General features: G+C 43.1%; 1 protein-coding gene across 2 annotated transcripts in view; it reads left to right on the top strand.

The window, feature by feature from the left end:
• The window catches only part of LOC134206323 (chloride intracellular channel Clic), a 151,652-nt gene extending 135,044 nt beyond the window's left edge, over positions 1-16,608 (top strand). The window contains exons 3-7 of one of the 2 annotated variants that reach the window (XM_062682022.1): positions 4,963-5,127; positions 5,914-6,156; positions 6,226-6,336; positions 6,642-6,659; positions 15,096-16,608. In XM_062682022.1, coding sequence (XP_062538006.1) covers positions 4,963-5,127; positions 5,914-6,156; positions 6,226-6,336; positions 6,642-6,659; positions 15,096-15,176 — 618 coding nt within the window. In that variant the 3' untranslated portion in view covers positions 15,177-16,608. The remainder of the gene's footprint in view (positions 1-4,962; positions 5,128-5,913; positions 6,157-6,225; positions 6,337-6,641; positions 6,660-15,095) is intronic. The other variant, XM_062682023.1, reaches the window with a different exon arrangement.
• Positions 16,609-24,288: the final 7,680 nt, after the last annotated feature.

Consider the following 24,288-nt stretch of genomic DNA (forward strand, 5'->3'; position numbering starts at 1 on the left):
AAACTAACGTTGATCATCGCAAACTAGGAACCAATGGCATCGGAAACAACTACCAGCTATTATTGAGTCAATGCTCCGCTCATGGTAGACAAGGCGCCGGACTGGCAATTAAAATGGTACACCGTTCCAGAGGCTCTCGATCCAAACGAATATTCAAGCTGTAGCAGTCCAGCTGTTCGTTCCAACCAGAATAACAGTCACCTCAGTATACCTTCCACCAAAAGAAAAAGATGCCGCTAAACTATTAGGAGATCTTCTAGAGGAGCTCCCAAAACCATATCTCATACTAGGTGACCTGAACGCTCATCATTCGGCTTGGGGAAGCAGGTCTACTCAGTCATCAGCCGAAGCGAAAAAAAGAGGTGAATCCATCCTAGAATTAGCCGTACAACATGATATGATAGTACTAAACAACGGCTCACATACGCGCATTAACCCCGTGTCAGGAACATCTCAGGCTCTAGATGTGTCCCTCTGCACTACTTCTCAAGCAGGAAAATTCAATTGGAAAACACTAGTCAACTATTCTGGTAGCGATCACTTTCCAATTCTAGTTGATATCCCAAACAGTCAAACCGAACCAAAAAGCCGACCTAGATGGTTGTTTGAGAAGGCCAACTGGGAACTATACGAACAGCTCACATCTCGATCTCTTCGCTCTGACATCGAGCTCTCGGTAACCGAATTCACTGACAGAATCGTCTCAGCGGCAGAAGCCAGCATTCCAAAGACATCGGGGGTCATAGGACCAAAGGCAGTAGTATGGTGGAACCAGGAAGTAGAAACAGCTGTAAAAAAAAGACGTAAGAAACTTCGAGCCCTTCGTCGTTTAAGCGACGACGACCCACGTAAGGCAGAAGCTTTGAAACAGTTTCAGGAAGCTCGATCATTATGTCGAAAATGTGTACGCGAAGCCAAACAGAAGAGCTGGGACGATTTAGTAGAAAGCATCAATCCAGACACTCCAACCAGCCAGGTTTGGAACAGCATTAATAGGCTACAAGGAAAAAGGCAACACAATGCAATAGCACTCCAGCTTCCATCAGGACATAGTAACAACGGAAACGAAGTAGCAAACGCATTAGCCGATGAATATCAACTAAAATCATCTGATGCACACTATCCAGAAAAATTTCGCAAGAAAATCCAGAAGGAGGACGGCTGAAGTTCGAAACACATCGTCCCCATTTGCATAAGCATTACAACACCAATTTCACCATCGAGGAGCTGATGTGGGCACTAGACCGACGAGGAGGATCCTCTACGGGCGCTGATAACGTGAGTTACCAATTACTTCAACGGCTACCATTATGTGGAAAAGTGGCTTTGCTAGCGCTATTCAATCGAATATGGGAAAGTGGCACATTTCCTGCCCAGTGGAAAATTGGTATTGTCATCCCTATCCCAAAACCAGACGCTGACCGCAGTAAACCGGATGGATACAGACCGATAACGCTTTTAAGCTGCATAGGGAAACTCTTTGAAAGAATAATAAATCGGCGACTAATGGCAGAGCTAGAGGCCTCGGGAAGACTTGATTCGCGTCAATTCGCCTTTCGTGCCGGCAAGGGGGTAGACTCACATTTCGCCAAACTGGAATCTCTTATTAGCCTTCAATACTATGAACACGTAGAAATCGTATCTCTTGACATCTCGAAAGCATACGACACAACATATAGACCCGCAATCTTGCAAACTTTAGTGAACTGGAGAATCTCAGGAAGGATGCTAAATATCTTGTCTAGCTTCCTCAGGGATAGATTCTTCCAAGTAGCCGCCAATGGATCTCTCTCAACGCTAAGAAGGGCAGCTAATGGAGTCCCTCAAGGCTCAATCCTCTCCGTGACATTATTTCTAGTCGCCATACAACCAATTTTCAATGTCATACCAACTGGGATAGAAATATTACTATACGCAGATGACGTTATTCTAATAGTGAAGGGGAAAAACCACATCTCGATTCGTAGGAAACTTAGGGAAGCAGTTTCAGCAGCTGTAGGATGGACCACCAGTGTCGGCTTTCAAATTGCTCCTACAAAATCCAAACTACTGCACGCCTGCCACATGAACCACCGGAAACGAGGCAGAGCTATTAGAATTGATCAAACCCCAATACCTCGAACACGGTGTCTAAAAATTCTTGGAGTCACAATCGACCCTAAATTCAACTTTCTGAAACAACTTCAGCTTACCAAAGAAAGCTGTCGTAAGAGATTAAACATCATACGTATACTAGGGTATCGCCTCACAAGGAGCAATAGAGAGACTTTATTGAAAATAGGAACAGCCATGGTAATCTCAAAGCTCTATTTTGGACTAGGACTGACGAGCATTAACATGGAAGCGATACAACAAACTTTAGAGCCAGTGTACAACGCGGTTGCACGTAGTGCTTCTGGAGCCTTCCGAACGAGCCCTACGATAGCTATTATGGCTGAAGCAGGTTGGCTTAATTTTCGCCTTGCCTTGGTACAACGTCTGTGTCTCCTAGCTGTCAGACTCTGCGAAAAGAATGAAGAAGCCTCGGGATACCCAGTAGTACAAAGAGCTAAGAAATTGCTTCTGGAAACAACGGGATGGTCATTTCCAAAAATATGCAGCGTCCTCAGAAGATCAGATAGGACATGGGACATGCCAACTCCAATAATCGACAACGGCCTAAGGGAAAAAATCAGAGCAGGCACAACCAAAGAAATTGTAGTACCGATATTCAAGGAATTTATCGCCCACAAATACATCAACCACAAGGAAATCTTCACTGATGGGTCCAAAATCGGTGATCAAATTGGCGCTGGAGTGGCTTCGTGCGATAATTGTTACAGTTTCCACCTGCCAAACATCTGCAGTGTGTTTTCCGCAGAAGCATTCGCACTAATGACAGCAGTGTCAAAGGTGGAACACCATCAAGATACCCTCATACTAACTGACTCCGCCAGCTGTCTCGATGCCATACGTGGCGGTCGATCGAGGCACCCGTGGATACAAAACATTGAACAAAACTCAGTCGAACGAAACATTACTTTCAGTTGGATTCCCGGCCATGCTGGCATTGCAGGAAATGAGAAGGTCGACGAAATAGCTAAGCAAGGACGTGATCAGCCAATGCTGGACACCCATATACCTGCTCAAGACGTCGCACGAGAAATCAAAAGAAGAATTTGGTCTCAATGGGAATCGGAATGGCATCAGAGTCAATGCCACCTTCGGAGGATCAAACCAAAATCCAGAAAAATATCCGAGTCGAAAAAGCGCCTTGGAACAATGTGTCTTAACCTGTCTGAGGACATACTCGATTCACCCACGCTCACCTTCTCAACAGCAACGGTCCACCAATATGCAATAACTGTGGAGTTCAATCACGGTACAACATATTTTAGTGGAATGCAGAGGCTACGAAAAACAAAGAAGAGACAACGGAATCAACGGATCGCTGCCAGAAATACTGGCCTACAATACCGAAAAGGAGAGATTAGTATTAAATTTTTTAAGAGATTGTAAATTATTCAAAGAAATTTAAAAACTAGAAATAAGTAAGGAATAATTTGTAGAAGCTATAATTGATGAGACACGAATGTCACTTTAGTGGTAAAGTGTCACTAATAAAGTATAATAATAATAATAATACCGCATTGGCAAGACGCTGGCAGTCAAGGTGATGCAATTGCTCTACATAGCAATGATGCGTCAACTTGACAAAGCTATATCAAATGGGGCATATATCACAATAGATCTAACAAATGGTCGCAGTGATTAAAATACCCAGTAAGGAATATTAAAAAAAATTGGGTCATGTGGAAGTTGATCTTATTATGCTTTCGATCTACATGGTCACATTCGAGATCATCTGATGCATCCATCTTCCACCTTCAGCGACTCAATTATTGAGGTTTTGCGTGTGCAAATTTCACTTCTTCTCGTGATTCCCCAGTTATCACTCTAGAATCTTAAGCAAATCCTTCGATTTTTATGCAACTGGGATGCCCCAGCCTCAACATACATGCCATTTTATTGATTTCAAATAAAACTGTTTAGTAATTTTCATTTTGTAGATAAATTTGCAGCTCATTATTGCGAATTGTGTGGCTTTTTTACGGTTGTTTGGTGATGGAAATTATTTAAATCAGTCTTCAATTCAAACAAGGCAGCACTGTGCTAAAATATTGTACCTTTTGCGTCCTAATCCATTGAATTTTCTGAAAAATTCTTTGATAGAATACAAATTTAGCAAATAATTCGAAGGTTATTTTCAGAAACACCCTAATAGCTTCGAAGAAAACGATCAGCCGACAACAACAGACCATGCCCATACAATGTGGAGGCATCTGGCTTGATCTTATACGAGTGCTTAGTCAGCACAGGTTCATTTCTATTTTCTCTTTTGGGCTTTATGCGCAAAAAAACGATTAAATTGACGGACCGTGCATTAGATTAACTCAGAAATAATATTTTCTAAATATTGGTACATATTTGCAAGGTAGTAAAACAATTAAATGATATTGAATTCAGTGATGTATTGTAAAGAATCGGCTACCTTAAACTTTCCATTCAAATCGGGTTGAACCAGCCTAATGTGCATTCTGTGCGCGAGAGAAGAACGATCTTCTTATGGCAAAGCGATAAATTCTTTGCATATGTAAGCACGTCCGTAGGTATTTCGTTCCAGCAAAACAATCTATACACATTGGAAGACCTTGGGGTTTTGATATAAGTGTTTCTCTATATATCTTCTCTAGTGATTTAGACATCACCTTGATTTGATTTTCCTGGGAATCCACTGATTTTGTTAGAGCCCAGTGAAGTAGCTACAATTATCATAAAGAAGATTTATTTGATTGAATCCACCTAGTTATTCCGCAACATCTGCTTCATGTTAGCAATTTACACATCGCATAAAATGTTTGTTTTAAATATTTACAACCGGTATACATGTTTTGATTTCGATTTTATTTTTATTTGTTCCAGGTCACAACAGTGGACATGCAGAAACCTCCGCCCGACTTTCGTACCAACTTCGAAGCGACACACCCGCCGATCCTGATCGACAACGGACTGGCCATCCTGGAGAATGACAAAATCGAGCGACACATCATGAAGTCCGTCCCCGGTGGATACAATCTGTTTGTGCAGGTGGGTTCCTTCCATTAAATTTCTTATGCTAAACGGAATCGATTTGCTTATTTCGTGCTCCAGGAATTTCCTTAAAATTTTGTTGAAATTTATATAAAATCGTTGGAAGTTTTTTTTTTTAAATGGGAAGTGTTATGAGGAGTTGCAGTGTTGCGTAGGCACGTTTGGTGTACCTAGTTTGTGCGAAAATGCTGCAAAATTTATTTCTAAGGGAATACTTTTAAAGTAGAAATTCAGCAGACTCCTTAAATATTAAAATATAATAAAATTAGAATTATTGTTTGCAGCATTTATATCTGCATATCTGTTTCTTTATAGATTAGAACGATTTCTTTTTCCAGAAAAAACACTAGCGAGATGTGTTTCGTTCCTTACTCACAGTGTGGAAAATTCCAAAGAACTTGATAATTTTTATTTACTGCAGTTCAATGGAACAGTCAAGTCAATAAAAGATTCAATTGAAATCGGATTAACAATGTGACGTAATTCTAACGAAGCAATTAAATGATAAAGCGGTACGTAACACGGTTCAGGGCATAATCGAATCACAGTAATATGCCTTATTTTCAAGTGCAGAAAAACTATTTATGAATACGTCAACGCTTCGCAAAAATTTTCTATAATGGACGGGTTCAATATTAAATGTCGCGGTATCTTCTATTGGAGCGAAGCGAAGCGCATTCCAACAAACGCTTTTATTATAATTATATAATTATAATTATTATTGCCTGAAGCAAAACATCATCCACAAGATCAATTATTTGATTTCCTTTTTCCCCAAAACAGGACAAAGAAGTGGCCACTCTGATCGAGAATCTGTACTCCAAGCTGAAGCTGATGCTGGTCAAAAAGGACGAGAACAAGAACAACGCCCTGCTGGCGCACCTACGGAAAATCAACGATCACCTGGCGGCGAGGGGTACCCGCTTCCTAACCGGTGACACCATGTGCTGCTTCGACTGCGAACTGATGCCCCGACTGCAGCACATCCGCGTCGCCGGAAAGTACTTTGTCGACTTTGAAATACCAGTAAGTGGGGGGCAAATGTTGTTGCGTTGAGTGAGAAGAATGATTAATCATACGCGATGTCAATTTTAGAAACACTTAACGGCCCTGTGGCGATATATGTACCACATGTATCAGTTGGATGCCTTCACGCAGTCGTGTCCCGCCGATCAGGACATCATCAATCACTACAAACTGCAGCAGGTGAGTGTGATTTGCCATTTAAAGTGTTCGAAGGAGTACTCCAAACTAGTTTTAAGTTTTTCCATAATCATAAAACAATCCACCCGTTATGTAACGCTCCGTCACTAATCACAACAATCAACTTACTACAGAAAACGGATACGTTTACTCAGATCATGCATTATCACACTTGTTTCAAATGATTTTCATTTCTCTTCCACCCTGTTTTCACAATCATGAACAAACCCAAATTGCGAAACATTGCGTTCCGGGTTCTTTTGGGGTGCGTTACTTCTCTGTGGTACGTGGTCTAATGCCATGAACAGGCAAAAGGCGACATTAAGGTATGTCCAGCGATCAGCCAGCGTGTACACAGCTCAAAATGGCAAAACAGTAGTGACTCACTCTATCTCAGTGTTTCCTTGCCTTACACTATTGAGATTCTCACGTCCGAATGTGTGAGTGGCGATAAAAGGAAAACAAACACTCCTAGAGGGTGCAACTCAGCAAAAGATTGGGTAAAAATGAGTATATTTCCATATATTTTGACTCTTTTGAAATCATTGTGATGACCCGATCATTTTGAGGTTATGAGCAAAAGGAAAACAAACATGTTTTTACACATGACGGATTGCACATTAGTGTGCGAGCGCTAAACGTCACTCATCTCTATTAGTTCCTGTCAATCCTCACTACAAACTGCACTTGTATCTTTTAGTGCTTCTTCTATTTCTGTCGGTGTGCTTAGCTCTAACGGGATCACGCGTGTTTGTCAGTAATATATCTCCATTTCTTGTTCCCTTTGATTGGTGATCAAAGAATAAGAACATCAGTTTCAGCGCTTGTTGATGCCAATCAACGGGTTTAAATTGACTCTTGTATCCTTGGGATTCAAAAAATATGGGGATAAACAACGGCATTGAATGATGTAATCAATTGGCACATTTTTTTTCCTATTATTCAATGTTAATATTTTCTTTTATTGTCGAGAATGGTCTTGTGAGAATTTGAAACATCTCATCATGGATAATCAAATGAACAAATCGTCGGCTTATAAATGCGCATAAAGCTTCGAAACTAACCGATTGACTCATACCCATCCCAACCATTCCCCAAAATCAGTGAGTCAAATTTGTATTTGTTTTCGTTTTTCGCTGCTCGTCGTTTCCATCCACATCATATAGCTCCAAATATTGAGACAGTAATGTAGGTAACGTTTTATTCGCGCTCAGAGTCACTTTTGTGTGGTTTGTTTTTTCATCAACACCTTAAATTAACTCTGCTGATGGTCAGCATAGCAGCAGGTCGATCGGTAACAGCGCGCATTTCCACGGCATATTCTACTTTGTTTGAGTTTGTGAAAAAAATGTTTGTTTTTCTTTCTCGCTCGAAAAAACGCGATGCGCAAACATAACTCCCACAAGCAATTTTTTTTCCTCCAAGTGGTTGATGAGTCAATGTCTCTACGAGCTTTAATCTAGGGTTCAAGTGGTTGCTGTTTATTGGCCGCACTTGTTATCTTATGAGTTTCAGAGAATTGTACAAATTTGGTGAACCAATTGGGTGCCGTATTCTCATTTTCTGTTATCTCGTGCGTAGCGTGTTTGGTTTGTCGAGGTGGAATTGGGATTCCTAAATATGAAAGTTTGATCGGAGTGTAATATTTGATATTGCCATTGAACATTGAGCAGAAGGTTCTCATTGAATAGATCAGCAGTGCAGTACGTGGCATGTGAAGCAGCCCATGCAGAAGGTGGCTGAGCCCGGCGACTCTTATCTTATGGCAAAGCTGGAATTCCTCCGACAATCCGAGTATTACTCAGGCATTTCGAAGATTTTTCCAGCAAGACTGGGTTTCCAATAGAAGAGAGATCAATACCACAATTTCGGAATTCCTTCAGCAAGGATTTATCCATTTGTCCCAGTAATCCGTAGGAGATGACTCCAGCTATCCGGAGGAGATTCATCTGGCCATCCGGAGGAATTTCTTCCGACCATTCGGAAAAGATTCTCTCGGCCATCCGGAAAAACCCCATCTGGCAATCCGGAGGAAATTGCTCTGGCAATCTGAAGAAGATTCCTCTTGGAATGCGGAGAAGGCTCCTCCGATAATCGGGAGATTCTTCCTGACATCTGGAAGAGATTCCTGCGGCCATCTGGAGGATATTCAATCTCGACCATCCGGTAAAGATCCCTCCAGCCATCCGGGAAAAAACTTCATCCTACAATTCGAAGGAAATTTACAGAGAAGAATCTTTCGGCCATTCAGAAGATATTCCTCCGGCCATCCGGAGAAGATTCTTCCAGTCGTCGAGAGGAGATTCTTTGACCATCCGGAAAAGTTTCCTCCAGCCATCCAGGGGAAAAACTTCATCCTGCATTTCGGGGGAAGTTTCTCGGCAATCAAGAGGAGATTCTTCCAGCCATTCGGAAACGATTCCTTCGGCAATCCGGGGAAGATTCTTCCAGTCGTCGGGAGCAGATTCTCTCGACCATCCGGAAAAAAATCATCCAGCCATCCGGAGGAGAGTGCTCTGCCATCTGGAAAAACTTCATTTGGCAACCCGGTGGAGATTCCTCCGGCAAACCGGAATAGATTCCTCCGGCAAACCGGAGGAGATTCCTCCGGCAATCCTCCTGCAAGGAGATTCTCCGCCCATTCGGAAAAGATTCCTCCGGCCATCCGGAGAAGATTCTTCCAGTCGTCGGCAGTAGATTCTTTCGACCATCCGGAAAATATTCCTCCAGCCATTCGGAGGAGAGTGATCTGCCATTTGGAAACTGGCAACCCGGAGGAGATTCCTCCGGCAAACCGGAGGAGATTCCTCCGGCAAACCGGAGGAGATTCCTCCGGCAACCCGGAGGAGATTCCTCCGGCAACCCGGAGGAGATTCCTCCGGCAATTCAGAGGAGATTCTCCTGGCAATCCGGAGGAGATTCCTCCGGCAACCCAGAGGAGATTCCTCCGGCAATCCGGAGGAGATTTCTCCAGCAATCCGGAGGAGATTCCTCCTGCAATCCGGAGAAGCTTCCTCCGGCTATCCGGAGAAGATTCCTTCGGCAATCCGGAGAAGATTCCTTCGGCAATCCGGAGAAGATTCCTCCGGCAATCCTCCTGCAAGGAGATTCTTCCGGCCATTCGGAAAAGATTCCTCCGGCCATCCGGAGAAGATTCTTCCAATCGTCGGGAGCAGATTCTTTCGACCATCCGAAAAAGATTCCTCCGGCCATCCGAAAAAACTTCATCCGGCAAGCCGGAGGTGATTCCTCCGACAACCCCGAGGGGATTCCTCCGGCAACCCAGAGGAGATTCCTCCGGCATCCCCGAGAAGATTCCTCCGGCAGCCCAGAGGAGATTCCTCCGGCAACCCAGAGGAGATTCCTCCAGCAATCCGGAGGAGAATCCTCCGGAAATCCAGAGGAGATTCCTCCGACAATCCGGAGGAGATTCTTTGGGCAATCCGGAGAAGGTTCCTCCGGCAATCCGGAGGAGATTCTCCTGACAATCCGGAGGAGATTCCCCCGGTAATCCGGAGAAGATTCGTTTGGCAATCCGGAGGAGATTCTCCTGACAATCCGGAGGAGATTCCTCCGACAATCCGGAGAAGATTCCTCCGGCAATCCGGAGGAGATTCTTCTGACAATCCGGAGGACATTCTCCTGGCAACGCGGAGGAGATTCCTCCGGCAATCCGGAGGAGATTCCTCTGGTAACCCGGAGGAGATTGCTCTGGTAACCCGGAGGAGATTCCTCTGGTAACCCGGAGAAGATTCCTCCGGCAATACGGAGGAGATTCTCCTGGCAATCCAGAGGAGATTCCTCCGGCTATCCGGAGAAGATTCCTCCGGCTATCCGGAGGAGATTCTTCTGACAATCCGCAAAAGAATCTTCTGACAATCCTGAGGAGATTCTTCTGGCAACGTGGAGGAGATTCTTCCGGCAACCTGGAGAAGATTCCTCTGGCAAACCGGAGGAGATTCCTCCGGCAACCCGGAGGAGAATCCTCTGGCAACCCAGAGGAGATTCCTCCGGCAACCCAGAGGAGATTTATCTGGCAGTCCAGAGGAGATTCCTCCGAGAATCAGGAGAAGATTCCTTCGGCAATCCGGAGAAGATTCCTCCGGCAATCCGGAGGAGATTCTCCTGGCAATCCGGAGGAGATTCCTTTGGCAATCCGGAGGAGATTCCTCCGGCAATCCGGAGGAGATTCTCCTGGGAATCCAAAGAAGATTCCTCCGGCAATCCGGAGGAGATTTTTCTGGCAATCCGGAGAAGATTCCTCCGGCAATCCGGAGGAGATTCTTCTGGCAACCCGGAGAAGATTCTTCTGGAAATCCGGGGGAGATTCCTCTGGCAACGCGAAGGAGATTCCTCCGGCAACCCGGAGGAGATTCCTCCGGCAACCCGGAGGAGATTCCTCCGGCAACCCGGAGGAGATTCCTCCGGCAATCTGGAGAAGATTCCTTCGGCAATCCGGAGGAGATTCCTCCGGCAATCCGGAGGAGATTCCTCCGGCAATCCGGAGGAGATTCCTCCGGCAGATTCTTCCGGCAATCCGGAAATTTCTTTGGTAATGCCTTGGGCGTACCGGTTTGTTTCTTATCGAAAAAGTCTCTGAAAATCTCTCACGGTTCCACCGGAAAACTGTTAACTATTCAAGATGTCAAGATTCTTCCAACAAATAGTAGATTTTTTTACATTTTAGATATGCCTTTAGACCAGCGGTTCTCAACCTGTGGTACATGTACCCCTGGGGGTACCCAACAAACATTGTAGGTGGGTAAAGCCCTTGTATGACCAAAAACAGTATTGTTCGGCCTAAAAACTAGCTTATTCAGCTAAAATAGTTTGTTGGGTATTGAATCTTGCCCTCCAAAACTCGCTCAGTGTATGGAGGACTATGGACAAATGCAATCTACCTGATCGAAACAAAATGTTGAATAATATGTTAAGAGTATGCTTCCGAACTATAATCTTGGGTATAAAGATCCGGAAGCCATCATTTGAGATGCATGGAATTTTTTTTTCGAGAAGCTCAGTTGCTTCTTTGCACGAGGATTTGAAGCATCCTTCTACGCTTATCGAAACCTCTTTCCAAGCAGTTCGGAAGCGTGCTTCCAAGAGGCTCGCATGCCTCTTTCAAGACTCAATAGGCTCGGATGTCTTTTTCTAGAAGCTCGGAGGACCCCTTTTAAAATATTCGTAAGTCTCCTTTCAAGAGTTTTGGAAGCCTCCTTCCAAGAGTTTTGGAAGCCTCCTTTCAAGAGACTGAATCTTTCTTTTAAGAGACTCAGAAGCTTCCTTTTAAGAGGCTTGGAAGCCTCCTTCCAAGAGGCCCGGAAGCCCCTTTTCAAGAGGCTCGGAAGCCTACTCCCAAAAGGCCCGGAAGCATTCTTTCAAATGGCTCAAAAGGCTCCTTTCAAAAGGCCCGAAAGGTTCCTTTCAAGAAGCCCAAAAAGCTCTTTTCGAGAGGCTCGGAAGCCTTATTCCAAGACGGCTCTAAGCCTCCTTTCAAGAGGGTCGAAAGCCTCCTTTCAATCGATCAGAAAGCCTCCTTTCGAAAGACCAGGAAGCCTCCTCTCAAGAGGCCCGGAAGCCTCCTTTCAAGAGGCCCGGAAGCCTCTTTTCAAGAGGCCCGGAAGCCTTCTTTCAAATAGCCCGAAAGGTTCCTTTCAAGAAGCCCAAAAGGCTTCTTTCGAGAGGCCCGAAAGAACCCTTTCAAGAGGTCCGGAAGCCTCCTTTCAAGAGGCCTGGAAGCCGTAGTCCAAGACGGCTCTAAGTCTCCTTTCAAGAGGGTCGGAAGCCTCCTTTCAAAAGGCCCGGAAGCCTTCTTTCAAATGGCCCGAAAGGCTCCTTTCAAGAGGTCCGAAAGGCTCCTTTCAAGAGGCCCGAAAGGCTCCTTTCAAGAGGCCCGAAGGCCTCCTTACAAATTGCCTGTAAGCCTACTTTCAAAAGGTTCGAAAGCCTCCTTTTAACAGGCTCGGAAAGTCTTTCAAGAGGCTCGGAAGCCTTCGTTCAAAAGGATTGGATGGCTCCTTTTAAGATGTTTGAAAAGCTCCTTTCAAGAGGCTCGGCAGCCTCATTTCAAGCGATTCGGAAGCACCCCTTACAATAGGCTTGAAAAACTTCTTTCAAATCACTCGGAATTCTTCTTACAAGAGGTTTTGAAGCGATCTATCAAGATGTTCAGAGGCCTTATAAGTGACTCGAAAGCCGCCATATAAGAGGATCGGAAGCCTCCATTCAAGAGGCTCGAAAGGCTCCAATAGTCATGAAAGTCTTGTAGGAAGCTTGATCTATAAACTTACGGAGTGATAAAAATTTCCAACTTTTTGGAGGGCCATAAATCCCGTTAGGTTTCAGGTCCATTTTTCATAGGGTAAGGGAGGTATTTTGGACCACCAGTTCGACGGCTCATATTTTGGACCACTGAGTGCAAATTCCTCTTGGTGGTCCAAAATAAGAGCCCCCGTAAGGGTGGTCCAAAATACATCCTTTACCCTACATGTTATTAGTTACGCTTTTTTTTTCATTTGCAGCAAAAAATATGGGGAACCTCAATTAGTGAAAAAGTTCAAAGGGGTACCTCTTAAGAAAAAGTTTGAGAAACGCTGCTTTAGACAATTAATCCCAGAATTGCTCATGGATGGCCGATAACATTACTCATGGATTCCGGAAATTCTTTCGATTATCCGGATATTCCTATGGTAATTGAGGTACCCCCTATTTTTTGTGAATTAAAATAAGCGTAACTTATAACAGATGTGGAAAACTATCCGGAGACGAGCCAGCCTAGGGCTGAAAGTCTCCTGAAGACACAAAAAAAAGGTTTGAAAAATAAACCTTAAAACCAACGGGATAAATGGCTCTTCTAGAAGTTGGCTCAAAATGGCTCTAAATGGCTCAAATTTTTATTATTACGTGAAACTTTCCAATACACATTTAGTTTATACAAGGATGGTTCCGAACCACATGAAAGGAGATCTTTTAAAAAGAGGCTCCAAGCTTGTAAAGATTCTTCCGAGAAGCGTAGAAATAGACTAACAGCTTCATACAGGACTTTTATGAATATTGAGGGCTTCCGGGCCTCTTGAAAGGAGGCTTCCGGGCCTCTTGAAAGGAGGCTTCCGGGCCTCTTGAAAGGAGGCTTCCGGGCCTCTTGAAAGGAGGCTTCCGGGCCTCTTGAAAGGAGGCTTCCGGCACTCTTGAAAGGTGGCTTCCGAGCCTCTTTAAAAAAGGAGGCCTCCAAGCCTCTTTAAAAAAGGAGGCTTCCGAGCCTTTTTAAAAAAGGAGGCTTCCGAGCCTCTTTAAGAAAGGAGGTTTTCGAGCCTCTTTTAAAAAGGTTCTGGGCCTCTTCAGAAAGGAGGCTTCCGTGCCTTTTAAAAAATTAGGCTTTCGGGCCGCTTAAAAAAGGAGACTTTCGGGCCTCTTGAAAAAGGCTTCAGAGGAGGCTTCCGAATTTCATGAAAGGAGATTTTCGATCTTCTTGAAAGGAGGGTTCCGAGCCACTTGAAATTAAGCTTCGAAGCTTCTTGAAAGGAGGGTTCCGAGCCACTTGAAAAGGAGGCTTCTGAGCCTCTTGAAAGAAGTCCCCCAAGCCTTTGGAAGGAAGGTTCTGTTCCACTTGAAAAGAGGCGTTTTAGCCTCCAAGAAAGGAGGTCTCTTAAAAGGAGGCTTCCGAGCTAACAATCCTCAATCCGAGGAGGCTAACAATCCTCGTGCAATAAAGCAACTTACTTTTCGAAACCAATAAAGCCTTCATGCCTCTCAAATTGTGGCTTCAAAACCTTTAGACTCTTCATTTTTGTTCAGAAGCATATTCTTAACATATCATTCATTATTTTGTTTCGATCAAATAGAAGATTTTTAAAGTTTGTTCATTCATTCCTGTTGATCTTTTGTCCCACAGCCCTTCATACACCGTGCTGGTTGTGAAGGGCAGGATTCAATTGGCTTTAATTTACTGATCACCATGCATGTTATGTGCAAAACAAAGTTTTGAAATAAAAAAATACCCAATTGTCTGAACTTTATCGATAATATTGAATATTATGCATCTCGAGATAAAATAGAATACTGCGGTTTCCTGCTGGTTGCTTCTCAGGTAATCGCAACGGTCACTAAACACAACAGAGTCAATGAAAATCTCACCCACCGTATGCACTTGCCATGATAAACACTCTCCATGTACTCAGTGACTCCGGTTGCCTCTCACTAATACAATCGAACACTGATGTCATTTCGCGAAAAGCACGTGGTTTTGTTTTGAGCGGGAAAATTCTGCCTATCTTTTAACACGGCGGCTATCTTGACGTTTACCTTCGCAGTCGAGCCTGCGAGTGTAAGACCGCCGCAGCACTCTAGAAAAAGATAAGCGCGACAATAATAATTGTAATACATCCGCCATTACGCACTTTTGTTAGGGGTACCTCCTGGAGCCAGCGAAGGTACCCCAGGTTGAGAACCGCTGATATAACACAACGACCTTTTAAACTATTGCCAGTTCGTTTATTGGCAACACATTCAAACGGTTTGAAAATTGCACTATCTATGCACGTTCGCAATTTCTTGTTTGTTCACATTTTCACAATTTCATTTTTCATTTACCTTCACCTTCCTTCTTCGGTGCCCATCTCGCGCGCTATTCATTAAAGCTCGTTCTAAATTGTAGATATCTGTTAGTTAGCTTAGAGTTAACCTTTGCCAAACAAATAATCTAAAAAACTGTTTTTTTTTTTATTTCATGAAATTTGTATTGTTTCGTTCGTATTACCTCCCAGATGCTGAAAATGAAGAAACACGAGGAACTGGAAACGCCAACCTTTACCACGTCGATCCCGATCGACTTAAATGACCATTAGAGAGAGATACTGAGTAAGAGAAAACAAATTCTAGAAAGGGAATTTGGCAACCATTTACATAAAGCAAACAGTACAGTAGACCGGGTAAAAGCCGGAGCTAAAGAACAATTCGCAATAACATACAAACCCATACACAATTTTGATAACGATTTACATGAAAATTACGTTTTTCAGATTACAAGTGAAACACACAATCTTAACGTACGAAAAAAAAAAAACAATGTCATTAAATAAAGAATTAATCGATAGGTGTTGACAGCAGTGCTGCCAACCGAACTCGCCTACGCCTTTGCATGTACTAGTAATTATTATTACACGACGATCCTATCAAATACCTTCAAAATCAAAATAACGCATCATCTTTCTTCAATATGCTATATATTATAATTGGTTCTAGAAATTTGTTTCGTTTCGCGACGGCCATCATCATTATCGCCAGTTGAAGTCCTCCGTAAAAAAGATAGTTAGGCGAACACTTTTGTGTTTGAGGAAGTGATACACACTGATCGAAAAAGGTTACGGTAAAACTGAGTGAATTAATACTGTGGAAAGAAAACAACAAATGTAAATTTTAGTTCTAAGTAGAGCTTAACACACTGTGAAAAAAGATGTATTCGTTGATTATTGTATCGTTTTGTAGTTTTCCTTTTTTGTTTTGCTAAACGGAATAAGAAGCCTTCGGTAGTGTTATGGTTGATTTATCGAGAGAAAAGACACGAGCAACTTCAGCATTGTGCGATACAAACAAACATATATAAAGTTAGGATCGTTAAATAAAAGAACTGCAAGATGTTGATCAATGTTTTATACTTGTTTTAAATCGCTTTCGATGTAGTAGACATAGCAGTAGTAAAGACAGCAAAGTAGTGTAAAAAACTTTTTATCGATGGATGCCTTATTATGTTCTAAAGTTGTTCTTAAAATTGGTACAAATTTTAGTATTGTTTCGCTTTTTCACATCATATCGGCAGTACTGTTTCTTCTGAATTTCTTATTTTCAATCCTGAAAATTCGTACAGTTATCAACGAATCATACACAAAAATTCATTTTTAAAAAATAGTTGCTAAGGAGAATTCAATCAAAATGGACAACCCATGCAATCGTGCTGTAAATATAGGCGGTGAATGAAAACAAGAGCCAATTATCTATGCTGATAGATGATTTTTTTATAACAAAATGTCAAGGGACGCTGATTGATTTCTGGTTTTCCTAATTTTTGAAAAAGGAATCGAAACAGTCTCCGAGTGATACGATTTAATTGCGCGCGTGCGAGTATAAACAACCGAAAGAGAAGTTATAACTTTTTTGTTGTAAATTATTTACTACAACTTGTTTTATATTTGCCAAGAATGCGAAAGCAGCAGCAGTAGAAAGTAGGGGAAACAGTAATGTAATAAAAGGTCTTAATAATTTTCGACAAGAATGCGCGAATATTGAGGAGTTTGCTTTCGAGTAGAAGATAATTTCACAGTCCTGAATTTTAATAGTTATTGATCAAATCTTGTAAGAATTTCCAATGCTGACAAAAATCAGTGGAATTTGAAAACTTAGATGATTATTACGTATAATCGTGAAAATTAGGAAAAACTTTCCGTGCGAACTGCGATGATTTACCCGTCAACGTAAAAAAATCTCTATCCTGGGCGGCAGCTCGCTTCAGCCCAGACCTGGGCCATGGATCTGGGTCTGCTGTGTTGTACGTTGATCCATGTCACGTGCAACAAAGCAACCTATAATGTATATTTTTCATCAAAGCAATCATGTTTAAAAAGTTCAATAAAACAAAATGTTATTAGTCCATAGTCATTGAAATAAACCAGACGTTTTTTTTTTTTATTATTTTGGGTGACAACTTGCAACAGGTTATGGGCCTGCGCGGATAATTCCTCCACACACCGATTCAGTCTGCAAAAGCTGAACCACGCCAATTACTCAAGCTGGCGCTTCAAGGTAGGTCCGGGAAGAACTGTGGCGCTACGTGACACCAGGTGAGAAACCGGCAACGGAAGAGGATGCAGTTTGGGCCGCTGGAGACGCCAAGGCCAGGGCGACCATCGGGTTGTTAATCGAGGACAATCAACACGCGTTGATCCGGTCGTCGAATACCGCGAAGGAAGCTTGGACGGCGCTTCAAAACCACCACCAGAAGGTCAGTCTTACGTCAAAGGTCTCGTTGCTGAAGCGAATCTGCGACAAACGTTTCTCGGAAGGAGAGGACATGGCGGAGCACATCTTCGGCATGGAGGAGCTCTTCAGTAGCCTCGCGAACGCCGGACAGAAACTGGAGGAAAATCTCATGGTCGCGATGATCCTGAGAAGCCTGCCAAGCTCGTTCGACACCCTGACTACCGCCCTCGAAAGCCGTTCGGACGACGAACTTATCCTGGAGCTTGTCAAGCGGAAACTTCTGGACGAAGCAGCAAAGAAGCAAGGATCCGGATCGGATTCCGCGATGAAAGTCGGACCAGAGAAGAAGAAGAAGCCGCTTGCCTGTCATTACTGCAAGAAGGTGTGCCACATTAAAAACGGAGTGCCGTCAGTATCAACGGGATAACGAGAAGAAAGTGAAATTGGATAAAACGGGGAAGCTCACACCGAAACAGGAGTGCATCGTGTCGTTTGCATTTCTGACGCTGGCCTGCGGAAGCAAAACTGAAAACGGAACAAAGCCTTGGATCGTGGACTCGGCCGCGACAAGCCATACCGTCGCGAGCCGAGATTTCTTCCGGGAATTGCACGAGAGCGAAGTCAAGCACGTCACGTTGGCCGACGGAAAGAAACCAATTGTGGAAGGTGAAATTCCTGGCGTGATCCAGTGCTACGACGACAAGCGTAAGAAAACCAAGATGAGATTGTCCAAAGTGCTGTACACACCCACGGCCGATTTCTTCACCTCCGCTTAGTGCTTAAACCAGGTTTAAGCGTATGGGTAAGCACCGCTTAAGAGTTAAGCGGAGGTGAAGAAATTGGCCCTAAGAGAAACAGTTAAGTGTTCATCTTATGGATACATATATGAATAAAATGGTTGAATGAGTTAAATGAAGTTGGCTTTATCCAAATGTGATGAAAGATTATTTTGTAGCTTGTCACAGTTATTTTTTTACATTGGATGATATATTTACTAAAGCTCAGATACTGAGTAACAAAAGAAGGCAAAGTTTGCCACAAAAAAGAGAAGGCGGTTTTCGTCATTATTCAGAGAAGGCGGTTTTCGTCACTATTAGAAGAAGGCGGTTTTCGTCATAAGAGAAGGCGGTTTTCGTCATTATTCAAAGAAGGCGGTTTTCGTCATAAGAGAAGGCGGTTTTCGTCACTATTCAAAGAAGGTGGTTTTCGTCACTTTTACAAGAAGGCGGTTTTCGTCATAAGAGAAGGCGGTTTTCGTCATTATTTAAAGAAGGCGGGTTTCGTCACTATTAGAAGAAGACGGTTTTCGTCTTAAGTGAAGGTGGTTTTCGCCATAAGAAAAGGCGGTTTTCGTCACTTTTAGAAGAAGGTAGTTTTCGTCTTAATTGAAAAAGCGGTCTTCGTCATAGTACAGAGAAGGCGGGTTTCGCCATGAATGGACGAAGGCGGTTTTTCTTCATAATTTAGAAGAGATGTTTTCGCCGTCATATAGTTATTTCGAATCTTGCTAGTATAATTGAAATGAATGGTGCGATGGAGTTATTATGATCATTTTGCGTTATCACTAGAAAACGAATTATATAATTGAATTGTGATTTCGTTTCTCTTAATTCTTTTGAAAAAACGGAATAAATGCGATAACATTAGGAGTGGTATGGATTTTCGCATAAGACCATTCCAAACAACACTGGAATCTACGCAATTACCTTTGGCATGGTCTAAATGGAAGCGCGATCTCGAATGTTATTTTGGGTCAGAGAAGATCGAGGGGCAATGTGAGAAACGATCGAAATTGCTTTATTTTGGTGGATAAGATCTGCGAGAGATCTATGATAATCTACCCGAAGTCGAGACATTATCATTGGTTTTAATGAATCCTCCGTATTATGATGTTGCGATCGCAAAGCTAGATGCACATTTCGAGCCGTATCGTAGACGTATCTACGAACGCCATCTTTTTCGTCAGATTACCCAGAAGCCGTCGGAACGTTTCGCTGATTTCGTCCTTAGATTGAGAACTCAAGTAAAAAGATGCGAATATGACAAGCCAGAGGAAATAATTCTCGATCAGATAGTAGAAAAGTGCTACTCGAACAAGCTTCGACAGAAAATGTTAAAACGAGATATGATGCTAAACGAAGTTGAAGGTTTGGGTACAAGTTTAGAAGAAAGTGAGCGAAAATTGAAGGAATTCAATAAAACTTTTTCAAGCGATCCGATCAGTAAGGTGACTAAATGGAAACCAGAACACATGAAACGTGATTTGAATGGTGAAGATGATAGTTTAGTTACCAAACCAGAATTTATACATTTAACTATTCTAGGGCCAGGAAGGAAGCAGCATCTTTTTCCAGAAAAAAATCGTATAATTCCGGTATGCTACGCTTGTGGAAAACGTGGCCATGTTAGAGGTTCTGATTCCTGTCCAGCTAAGGCTGCGTCGTGTCTAAATTGTAAAAGTATCGGTCATTTTGCCAAACAATGTTTGAAGCGTGTTAATGATAGTAACCGCTTCCCGACATCCACAAAGCGTATCAGAACAGTTCAAGATCAGGACAGCCAGGACAAAGACAATGAATATATATTCTATGCCATGGGAGAAAACACATTTATGTTTGAAGTAGGCGGAATCGAAATACCTATGGTAATCGATTCTGGCGCGGCAGCGAACATAAGTTAGCCATAAAATGTGGGAGAAAATGAAAAAGCTGAAGGTTCGTGTATGGGACATGACTGTCGATACCGACGAAAATTTTACTTACTACGCTTCAAATGAGCCGATACGTATCTCCGGGAGCTTCATGGCGATGATCCGAGGTGGAGAAAGAGAGACAGTGGCCAAATTTTATGTTGCAAAAGCCGGACAACAAAATCTTTTGGGAAATCAAACAGCGAAGGCATTGCAAGTCTTGAAGGTCGGGTTTGATATCGGTAGCATCTCGGAATCTCCACAAGTAGAGTTTCCAAAGTTCAAGGGCATTACCGTTGAAATACCGATAGACGACACAGTGCAACCAGTTCAGCAAGCATACCGCCGGGCTCCATATGCTCTTGAGGACAAAGTGAATGATAAGCTTCAGATGTTGCAGGAACAAGGGATAATCGAACGCGTAGCTGGTCCATCGGCTTGAGTATCTCCGATGATTCCAATTCTGAAGTCATCGGGTGACATTCGACTGTGCATCGATATGCGTCGAGCGAATCAAGCGATACTCAGAGAAACACATCCTCTACCACTAGTGGATGAGATCCTTGGATCAGTGACAGGTGCAAAAGTGTTTTCAAAAATTGACATTAGGGAGGCATTTCACCAGTTAGAAATATCCGAAAGATCTCGACCCATTACCACCTTCATCACCAAGAACGGTCTATTCAGGTAAACATGACCATTCACAAAACAGATAGGAATATTTTGATATATTTCCAGAATTATTAGAATAAATATAAAATAATGAATTATACGTAATGCTTTTTTTTGTTTTCAACCTGTAGATACAGAAGACTTATGTGCGGCGTTAGTTGTGCTCCCGAAATCTTTCAAAAGACAATGGAGTCAATTCTAGCAGGGTTGGAAGGAGTCATCGTATATCTGGATGATGTAGTAGTTTTTGGGTTAACACAAGAAGAACATGACAAGCGGCTTCAAGCTGTTCTAAGTAGATTACAAGCATATGACGTTTTCTTAAACAATGAGAAATGTATATTCGGAGCGAAGTAAATTGAGTTTTTAAGGCACGTACTCAGCGAAAAGGGTGTCAGTCCGACTGAAAGCCGAATTGAAGCGTACATTTCCGTACATTTCGAGAGCCGAAAACCGTAGCAGAACTTAGGAGTTTTCTAGGTTTAATAACATATGTGGGGAGGTTCATTCCAAATCTTGCAGCTAAAACAGAGCTATTAAGATCACTTCTTCGTAAAGAGATTGTATCCACATGGAAAGATAACCAACGTAAATCGTTCGAAGTGATAAAAGAAGCAATAAGCGAAATTGGATATCTTGGGTTTTTCGATACGAAGAAGAAAACCAAATTGATCGTAGATGCCAGTCCGGAAGGTTTAGGAGCAGTGCTGCTACAGGAAAACGATGACGGCCAGAATCAAATTATTGCGTTTGCAAGTAAATCCCTCACTGACCTAGAACGAAAGTATTTTCAAACGGAACGGGAAGCACTAGCTATTGTATGGGGTGTAGAAAAGTTCAGTCTGTACCTCCTGGGTACCAAGTTTCTGCTTATAACGGATTGCAAAGCACTTAAATTTCTGTTTAGTGCGCGATCTCGTCCATGTCCGCGTATTGAACGCTGGGTACTTCGTATCCAATCCTATAATTATGAGGTGAAGTACGAACCTGGTGCTACAAATTTAGCTGATGCTTTGTCCAGATTATCAGTAAACAAAACGAATCCTTTCGATAATACTGCGGAGTCTTACATCAACCACTTAGTGGACAATTCGATTCTGAGAGCTGTGACCCTCGATCAAGTGGCGGTGCTTATTATTCCAGAGACTCTCCGATCTCAGATACTGACATGCGCCCACGACGGTCATCCTGGAATGAGTGTAATGAAGCGACGCTTGAGACAGAAGGTTTGGTGGCCAAAAATAGATGACTGTGTGGAGAAATACGTAAAACACTGCGAATCGTGCACTCTGGTGTCCGCCATTGGTCCTCCGGAGCCTATGCTACGTACTAGAATGCCCCAAAAACCATGGTGTGACGTGGCCATTGATTTTCTAGGTCCATTGCCTTCAGGCCATACCCTTCTCGTACTAGTTGATTATTTCAGCAGGTTCACGGAAGTAGTAGTAATGAAGCAAACCACTGCAGAGTTAACTATCCAAGCCTTGTATGAAACCTTCAGTCGCTTCTGGGATACCAGAAACTCTGAGATCTGATAACGGGCCCCAATTTGCCAGCGAATCCTTCCGGAGTTTTTGTCAGGAGTTTGGTATCGAGCATCAAAGACCACGCCCTATTGGCCGCAAGCAAATGGAGAAGTAGAGCGGATGAACAGTACAATTCTGAAGCGATTGAGAATCAGTCAGGTGGAAAACTCGACTGGCTGGAAGTGGGATTTGCGTACTTTCCTCCTGATGTACAATTCCACTCCACATTCGACGACAGGAGAAGCCCCATCTGCTCTTATGTTCGGCAGGATACTTCGAGACAAAATTCCGAGCATTCACTATACGAATAGATTATGCATTGAAGGAATTACAGATCTCGATTGGGAGAAAAAAGTAACTGCAGCAGAAGCAACAGATCGTCATAGGAAAGCAGAAGAGAGCCAGCTAAGGGAAGGGAACATCGTAGTAGCAAAAAGGCTTATTAAGGAGAATAAATTAGCTACAAACTAGAGCGCTGAAAAGTTCCAGATTATTAGAATAAGAGAAGGATCAGAGGCTGAAATTCGTTCGTTGGCAACTGGAAAGATATACCGGAGGAATGTGGCACACTTGAAGCCGGTGAATGTACCAACAGCAGATTCGAACTCATTAATACCAGGTGAAATGCAAACATCGACATCCAGTCATGAAACACAGCTACCACCGGTTCCAGAAAGTCAAATTGAAGAACCGTTAATCATCCGCCGTAGTAATCGAGAAACAAAACGTCCTGAACACCTCAAACATTATGTGCAAACAATATTACTAGATTAAGACTAATTGTAAGGGGGGAGTGTGATATCGTATGTAAACCAAGTAAGCCATGAGTCTTGAGAGCAAAGAGTTGGCAGTTTGAATATGATGTACGCTACGAACGAGTCAATAAAAAGATCCTACTTTGTGTTACAGTAGTGTTGATCATTCGGTTATTCCATTCATCCAGATTTCCCAGTTGTTCGGTATAACACGTACCATAATTCAAATGTTATCCTTTCGATGGACCTTGATGGTAGGATGTTTTGGAGGTGTACAGCTGTATTGATGGCTTCGGCCCAGTAGCGATATTCAAGCTTCGCATCAATTAACGTACATCGGGCCATTTGCACCTACGTCCGATTTTTTCTTTCCGCAACTCCGTTTTGTTGCGGGGAGTAACCTGCTGTATACTGTGGAACAATTCCATTGGCTCGATAAAATTGACCTAAACGCTTGTCCTTATATTCATTCCCTGATCTGAACGGATGACAACGGGATTTCGTCCAAAACGTTTGAGAACCATGGTAACGTATTCCTCGATCTCTTCTGCTGCTTCCGATTTTCGTTTCAAGAAATACACCGTCGTGTAGCAGCTAATGTCGTCGATTATGGTTAAAAATTTCTTGATACGCCCGGTGTCACGGTATTCATGGGACCACAAATGTCGGTATGTAATAAGTCCAGGATCTTCATCGACTGTCGCTCCGTTTTCCGCGGGAAAGGCTTCCGTGCAATCTTCCCTTCAGCACAACATACGCAGGTCCGGAAAATGTCACATTTCTTGATAAATACGTTCTTCGCCAATCCTTCACGGACAACCCGCTGGATTGCGTTCGGGTCCCGGTGCCCTAGTTTGCGATGCCAAGAATGAATGCAATCTTTCGTATGCTTCACAACCTTCATGCTTCGTTCGTGGCTAGTCTTCAGTTGGTACAGGCCACCTATCTTCTTTGCAACTGCTGCCACAACGTCTCCACATCTAATCAAGCAGCCACGGGTTTTCTCAAATGTAACTTCCGCTCCCTTGTTGACGAGGTTCCCAACGGAAATCAAATTAGATTCCAAATCCGGGACATAATATACGTCGCTGAGGATGATCTCTTGTTGATCGCCGTTCTCATTGTAACAAATCAAGTGACCGGAACCGACTCCCTTGACATCTGTAACGTTGCCGTCAGCTAGAGTGATGGTCACACCCGTGCTTTGCTTCAGTTCATCGAAGAATGTTCGGTCGCAACACATATGCGAGGTGGCACCGGAGTCGACTATCCAAGTCTTCAACTGCTTCCGGTTGTGGGAAAGCATGAAAGCAAATGGAGAGGTCTTCGCTACTTTCCCCTT

This window comes from Armigeres subalbatus, chromosome 1 (genome assembly GCF_024139115.2).
Source record: "Armigeres subalbatus isolate Guangzhou_Male chromosome 1, GZ_Asu_2, whole genome shotgun sequence".
NCBI classification, from domain to species: domain Eukaryota; kingdom Metazoa; phylum Arthropoda; class Insecta; order Diptera; family Culicidae; genus Armigeres; species Armigeres subalbatus.